The 7,499-nt window shown below is 40.2% G+C and overlaps 1 protein-coding gene across 1 annotated transcript; it reads right to left on the bottom strand.

The window, feature by feature from the left end:
• Nucleotides 1-1,379: 1,379 nt before the first annotated feature.
• LOC142085533 (transmembrane 4 L6 family member 1-like) lies at nucleotides 1,380-6,669 on the bottom strand. The gene is made up of 5 exons (XM_075157588.1): nucleotides 6,493-6,669; nucleotides 4,650-4,739; nucleotides 4,413-4,561; nucleotides 2,863-3,043; nucleotides 1,380-1,931 (listed from the first exon to the last, which is right to left on the bottom strand). Exons 1-5 carry the CDS (start codon nucleotides 6,667-6,669, stop codon nucleotides 1,917-1,919), a joined length of 612 nt encoding a protein of 203 aa, XP_075013689.1. The 3' UTR covers nucleotides 1,380-1,916.
• Nucleotides 6,670-7,499: the final 830 nt, after the last annotated feature.

Genomic DNA, 7,499 nt, shown 5'->3' with positions numbered 1-7,499 from the left:
AAGCATAAAGGCAAAAATCTATAAATTGCATGGGAATTTATATCCTATTCCATCGAGACCCTCTTTCCTCCTCCTCTCACTCTACACTTAATTTAAACTTGCAGATCCTTTTTCAAACAGTGCTTCTTCACATACAAAGATACCATACTGCACAGCAGCAAGGAATTTTGTGTGTGTATATACACACGTGCACATGCATATTCTCCTCCCTCCCATAGCAGAGCAAGAAAGGGATAAACACAACAAGCAGAAATGGTATTAAAGACTGCCCTCAGCTAAGTATTTATGTTTGAATAAATGGTATGCCAGAAGCAGATATCCCGAGATTCTAAACACAAACTTTTCCCATCTGAGAGTTCTTTTGTGGCTGTGGATGTGTGTGTGCAATTTCATTTTCAGAGTTAATTTCTTTTTTTCAGATATGTATTTGTACTGGGCAGACTTGGCTGTGAGGACAGCCTGAGATACACCTCAGGTTTCTGGCTACCTTTAAAGACCACCCTCCTAGTTACAAATAGTACTAAGTACACACTGACACCCAGGGGAAATTCTTTTTCTCCCATAAACTTGCCTGTTTTCAGACAACATTAACTGCTAGATTCCAAAACTGAGCAATAATGGTAATCAGCCTCATTTCTTTGAAATAAATGGCACGTCACATTTTTTGCCTTGAAAAATGTCATTGCCAGTAGCTTACTGACCTTGCCAGCAATTGGTGGCGTTCAGATTTACTTTACATTGTGATAAAACATTCACTGTAATATGCTACAAGCCACACTTTGGAGGTTCTTGCACAGGATCTTAGAATGCTGCCTCCAGGCTGCTTACTGGTAAAGTCAAATATTTCAGATTAATCTATCACTGCCGACCTGAATTTGCACTATATTTTCTGAACACTGCTACGCCTGGGGGTCTGCTGAGTGAGGTAAGAGACAGGACCCAGACCCACATCTTGTTTTGTCTGAAGACTGTCTAAGCAGTCAGGAGGTAAGCCCCGTGGGAGATCTGCAGAAGGGACACAGAGCTGTGGCTCAGCTGCACAGGAGCCTCCTTCTGGTCCTCGGAGGGGCCATCAGCAGTGATCCGCTAGCCCAGACCCAGGAATAAGACTCCACGTACACAGTTCTATCTGCCACAGAGCTGTCGTTGAACTATCATATCCTTGTTGATGCACAATTGCCTGGCTCGCCTAAGCGATCTAAACCAAACAGCGAAACAGTTCCAACTCTGACAGAGCCTGCTGGAGAGGAAAAGTAAGTTATAACCCGTCTGCTTTATATCCGTGTTTTCACACCACCACTGTCCTTTACTCCAAGACCAGGAAAGCAGTGTTTCAGCATGGGCAGGGAAAGAATCACTGACACCTGCTGGATATTTTTAATATAAATCTTTATTTGTGAAATACAGGAGAAGTTCAGAAAAATCCTGAAAAGGTGAAGTGCGTGTATCTGCCCTCAATCATCCACATTTTACTGCTGCTTTGGTTTTGCTCCAGTGAGTATTCATTTATATCCAGGCCAGACTAGATTGAGTTTGTGTTCTTTCCAACATCAGAATGAAATTGCAGCTTTATTGGGAAAGCAGCATAAAGTACAGAGCTGTTGTGTCAATAGAAAGGCGGGGGGAAGCATCTTTAGTGACGTGTTCAGGCAGTTGCCCGTACTAAGGTGAAATGAACCAAAGAAATTTCAGGACACATTTTGCCTTTAGATACAGGCAGGTTAGTGCAAGACCTGTATGTGACTCCAACAACAAAGGCTGGCCCCGAGTCAGTTAAATTGATGGCAACATCACAGTTTGACAACAAACAATGTGCAGTTTAGTATGCATGGAATATAAAAAAGACCCAAACAACAAACCCACAGAATACTCAATACACCACACACATGCACCGACGTCAATGCATTGTCAAGTTTCTAGCAAACGTAAGTCTGTGGGGGAACAAAAAGAAAGAAACATATTAAGGGGAAGAATGCTAATATTGTATCCAACTATAAGAGCTAAAATTAACCTGACCACATTTATACAACCATAGCATGGCTCTTTTATACTGCAGTTACAGCATGGAAAACAGCAGTGAGAAGACACTAATAGCTTTGAAAGAGCCCCAACGTTCAACTATGGCAATTAAAAGTGTGATACACATTCTTAGCCACAATGTGTGTGTGATATAAATCATACCTGCTTCATACCTTAAGCCACTGCAATTCCAACACTACCACTACGATACTTTAACAACATGCTCAAACTGTTTAACAAGACTCTAAAGAAGTTTGGAGGAAATTCCCCTTCCTCACTCAAAAAAAACCCCACCTTCAAAAAACCCTTTAGATCTGTCTGCAGGTTTTGTTTAGCTACCTTCTCTTATCCTACTTTTACTAAGCAAGGCTAGGATGCTGCAGTTTTCATTACATACAGTATATTCTCAGTAGTCTTATCAGCTGCTGTAAGCAAAATACAAGGCTAAAGCAATGTAGTTCGAACAAGCAGCCTACCACAAAACTGCACCATGCTATGCAACAATGGTTTAGGCTATGGCAAAGACCACCACCAGGAGATTGGTATTTCCGTTATATCACCTATATAATGCTGATGACCGCATGTGCCGTAGGAGGGGAAAAAAGCCTTCCAGCTCCTATGCAGACTAACTTCCCTGTGACAGCTGAGTAATCAGTTGAAAGCATGTGGTCAAATGCTACATGAAAATGCTGAACAGAACAGGGCTGTAAAAAAAATTGTACACTGAATTGTTGCTTAAGAATACCTAAAAAACAGCTGCTGAGTAAGACTCCACAGTAGCATCCGTAACAATAGTGTTTCATGTTCATCTGAGAAGCATGGTTATAACTACAAATGGCTTACCTCCTCATGACTGCAGCACAACCCACAAAGTCCTCCAAGAATGCCATTAATTATCTGTATGAAGCACAGAATGAACTCTATTCCTCCCAAGACAAGGAGGATGGAAAAGAGGGTGACGTTCCACTGCACGATGTTTTGAGGTTCTCGACATTCAGACCATTTGTTGTACTCAAACAAGTACCTGTATGCAGCAATTAAAAGCGTATTAACATTGTGACAGTGGATGCTTACCATACACTAGAACCACATTACGTCTAGGCTGTAACTGCATCAAGGATAATCACTCTAAGTGGGAATAGAAAATGCAATGGTTTATTCCATGCAAAGTTTGCTCTGTTTAAGAACGTGTTGAACTATCAACAATATATTTTTGTTAAGTCTTAATTTCTTTTAAAAAAATATCTAAGCTATAAAGGCAGAATCTTCTATTACTGATTAAAGTGAGACACAAACTCAAGAAAGCTGAAAGAGCAAAGCTATTTCTCAAAACAACCACAGAGCTTTTCAGGACTGGGCCTTTATTCTAAAGACAGCAATTACTGATCTGAAGCAAATGGGTCACTTCCTCTCTTGTGTCTTCGGGCCCTCACTTGCCTACTCTGGAAGAGCCAAAGACAGACGAAATTTAGAGGGGTACTGCAGTATTCCAGCCGCTACTCCTCACCCACATCTTCAGAACATCAGCACTGATGAGCCTTCAGCAAGGACTTAACTCAGTTCTTCTGTATTCAGTCATAGGGGGAGGAGGAATGCCCCCTCTTGGGGGAGATGCAACTGAAATGTGAAATTCAAACTCTCTGCTGCAAAGGATCTTTATGTGGCTTCTTAGTACTCAAACTGTCTCTAGTCTGGCATCAGCCATAAACTGTTTCTAGTAACAGCCTCGAGGTTGCCAACCATACACTGTAAAAGCATGTCATGATCCAAACCAAACCCTCTTCCAACCTACAGGATTTGTGGGGATTAATAGGGAATAGCATGCAACTCAGCTACATAGGCTTGGTTTGCTGGAGAACCCTAATTAGAGATAATTAAGAGCTTCTGGCCTTCCCCGCCCTGCAGTGTACAAAGATTCTTATAAACCTTTTCTAGTTTCATTTACAAAGGTTCTATGCCATTGTCACTAATGAAGGTATTATGCCAGTTTACACTGATGCAAAGCAACTTCAGAAGCAAGCCTCACAAAACAGATTCTTACACAAATGATAAGACAAGTTTCATAACAACTGCTATTCATAGTTTGTAAATCCCTCAAAGTCCTAAAACTTTATGTTAGAGATGTTCATAGACATGAACAGTATGTGGTATGTAGATACTATTACATATATATGTTCAGATCCCTTTTTGTAGGGCAGAGGATTTATATTGCTTTGGTTTTAAACTTTAGCAATGTACGTAACTGACACCATCTGTTTAGTTCTTAGTGAGTGAGAAGCATAAACTTATGACTGGATCTTGGTATACGGTTACTGATATTGCTGAAAGGTACTGGAATAAAGACCATATGTACATGGGGGAAGATATAACATCCTCATGAACAGACAACTTACCCTCCAGAGGATTCAGTGAAAGGATAGATCCAGTTTCTTTCTAGGTGAGTAAAGCAATATGGTCCATGAGACAAGCCCAGTGCTGAAATGATTATACAGTATCCAGAACCAAGGATCCCAACAAAGGCTGCCAGAACTGAGGACAGCATCTGCACAGCAAACAGAGACATAAGTTTCAACACAGCCATCATCTTGTCTTTGGGATTATCTGGGACTGGAGCGTAAAGGCTCACTTACCGCACAGCTCTTCCCACAGTCCTCACGGCCAAAGCACCCACAGCAGTCATCATTGTGCAGCCCAATGAATACTGCAGCTGGAATGAGTACCTAGGCACGGAGCAAACAAACCACACTGTTCTATTTTGTTGCACAGACAGGGCAGATAAAACACAGTCCTCACACTGCATTCATTTATATTGCTTCTTGGCAGGGGAACGGGGGGCAGCCTGTTAGACTATTCAGTTTTACTCCTATTACACAGTAGGCATCTCGCTACTGATATCAGTAGCACCCACACCAGAAGAGGTATATTTCTATTTCCGCTTTGTGTATACACAGCATTTAAGTGCATAAAGAGCCTGTCAATAATGAGCCTGCTGTGGTACTGCTGCAATTTAAAGTACTTCAACTTCAAAAGTTTTTGTTCACATTAAAGGCTGTAACCAGCAAAAAAATGCATTCACTTTCTGCCAAATGAGGACTACAAGGTAAGTCTCTCATAGTTACTTTGTTAAAAAAACAACTACTACCTAAGTGTTAGTTACTGAAGAGTAGTCATCACTGCCTGTGCGACAAACCAGTCTGACTGGAGTAGAAAGTCTAGGAATATTTTGCCCAATTCAGGCAGACATCTCATTACAGACATGTAGCTTTTTCTAGGTTTTCACAATCAGTTTCCAGTGACAGAAATGCAAAGTAATAAAGCAGAAGCTATCTGTAAGAAACATAAATCATCCATACTCTAGAACTTTTAGCATAAAATAAAGAAGGAGCAGAGTTGGTTAAATAGATTATCCTCCCCACCAGCGCTAACAGGACTTAATAATAGTTTACACTTATAAAGGCTCTACACCCATGAGTACCTTGGAAAACCATAAAGAAAGAGCAAAGTGTTATCTGCAAATTGCAGAGATTTACTTAACAAGACACTAAAATAAGAACTATCCAGTTGAACAGTCACATACTTGTCAGCCCTTACTCAGACCTATTGCTGAGCTCCAATGCTGCAGGTCCAGAAGAGGTTGTACAAGTGTGTTCCAGGAACAGTTCTATTAATTTCACTTGTATTGCTCTGTGTGTAAATCCCAGTCTTTGCAAATCCCAGTCTAGGTTCCAATGGGGCTGTAACACAGCTGTAACACCTCTCACAATACAGAGGGCCTTATCATGCAATCGTTTTCAACCTGTGATTTGCAGACACTTTGAGATCTGTAGCCTCTTTCTAAGAGGACTTTTAAAAGCAAATGAAAAAGGAAGCCTGAAGTCAGGGAACTTAAATGTGCTACAATGTGATCCACAAAATTGAAAAGGTAGAAAATAATAGCTTCAGATTAACAATTTCCTACAATGAACACGCTCAATTCTTCATCCTTTGCTGTTACTTGAATGAAAAGCTTTGATAAGGACAGAGGAATCTGCCACTCGATTCCTCTGAATAAAGAGCTAAGGCAGAGAAATAACTGTCAACATTTTGGATAACAGAAATTAAGGAATTGTAACTAAATGCTAGTTATCTAGGGACATTTAAAAGGAGAATGGTTCAATAATATAACAAAAATGTAAGATCTAACCCTTTACGCAAACTGTGACCCGCTGAGAGGCTTGGTTCCAGTTTTGCATTTGATTCTGTGACCTAGACCCTATGATTTTCTCAGCTGTAAAGTAACATAATGTTGCAGATAAGATAACCAATAGTAACTAATAATACCTATGGGGTAATATAGCTAATTTCTTTTGATACAACTCCAGAGAATCCTGCTGATGAGATATTCGATCAATAAATTAATGTAATTGGTAAAGAAACAGTAATACCAAGTAGCTCAAAAATAAACTTGAAAGAAACCACTAGCTCATTACTTACCAAAAAGCCTCCACCTAGAATGCCATGAAGGCACTCCACGTATTTGCCGAGATGATGCTCTGAAGCAAATCTTGTTTCGCCATTGGGAAAATAAAGTAAGATGTTGGCCACGATGCTGAGCAAGGCAAGGATGAGCAACTTATAACCAATACATCTAGCACACCTTCCAAAACACATGTCCTCAGCTTTACAAATCCTTCTTTCACTAGTCCAATCCAACCTCTCTCATACCTGTCCACACCTAAAAGAAGATCAGCCTTTATTTTCACCTCCTTAAATACTCAGGGTTACCTAGCTACTTGGATGACATTTACACCTCTTCATAACTACCATTCCCAATTGCAGAGTGAGGAAACAGGGATGGCAGAACGCCACCACCCTTTTTAAATGCAATAATTGTTGTCAAACCAAATGCAATCAAGGAAATATTGAATACTAGGTAAGTTCACTCTAATATATGAGGCTTGGAATGATCGCCAGTGAACATGATTAGACATGAACAACAGGCTTAAACCACAACACAAGTTCTGTTAGGAACTGCAGGAAAAAGATTTTGTTTTCTTTGTTAGAAGCAGCTTTGACTTTTAGGTTTATAGACTGATTCAGAACAACCTGAAGCCAAGGAAAGACTCAGCTAACTTCAACAGTATTGAGTCAGAGTTTTGGGTATAAATAGAATAAGGTCTACAGCAATGAGGAGTATGTAGAGCAACCTCTTCACTTTGCTATCCTGTTGATGGAATAAGAGCAAACCTCATCAGGAGGTTGGAAAACAAATAAATGGACAGGTAGGCTTCTAAGGAGTGTCCATGTTCTTGTCATTGTAAAATGAGCTGAATTTAGATTAACAGCCATTTGTTAAAGCTAAACCAAGCAAACACTGGTGAAAAATACTGCTTCAGAAAGAGGATTATAAAATACAGTCCTTGCACTGAAATTTCATGTATAGGAACACAAAAAAGAAAAACCCCAAAACAGAGAGAGATGTATTATATCAGGGGTTTCCA

The sequence above is a fragment of the Calonectris borealis genome, chromosome 9, assembly GCF_964195595.1.
Source record: "Calonectris borealis chromosome 9, bCalBor7.hap1.2, whole genome shotgun sequence".
NCBI lineage: Eukaryota > Metazoa > Chordata > Aves > Procellariiformes > Procellariidae > Calonectris > Calonectris borealis.
The sequence above is the reverse complement of the archived record's forward strand: the minus strand, read 5'-3'. Positions and strand labels throughout refer to the sequence as shown.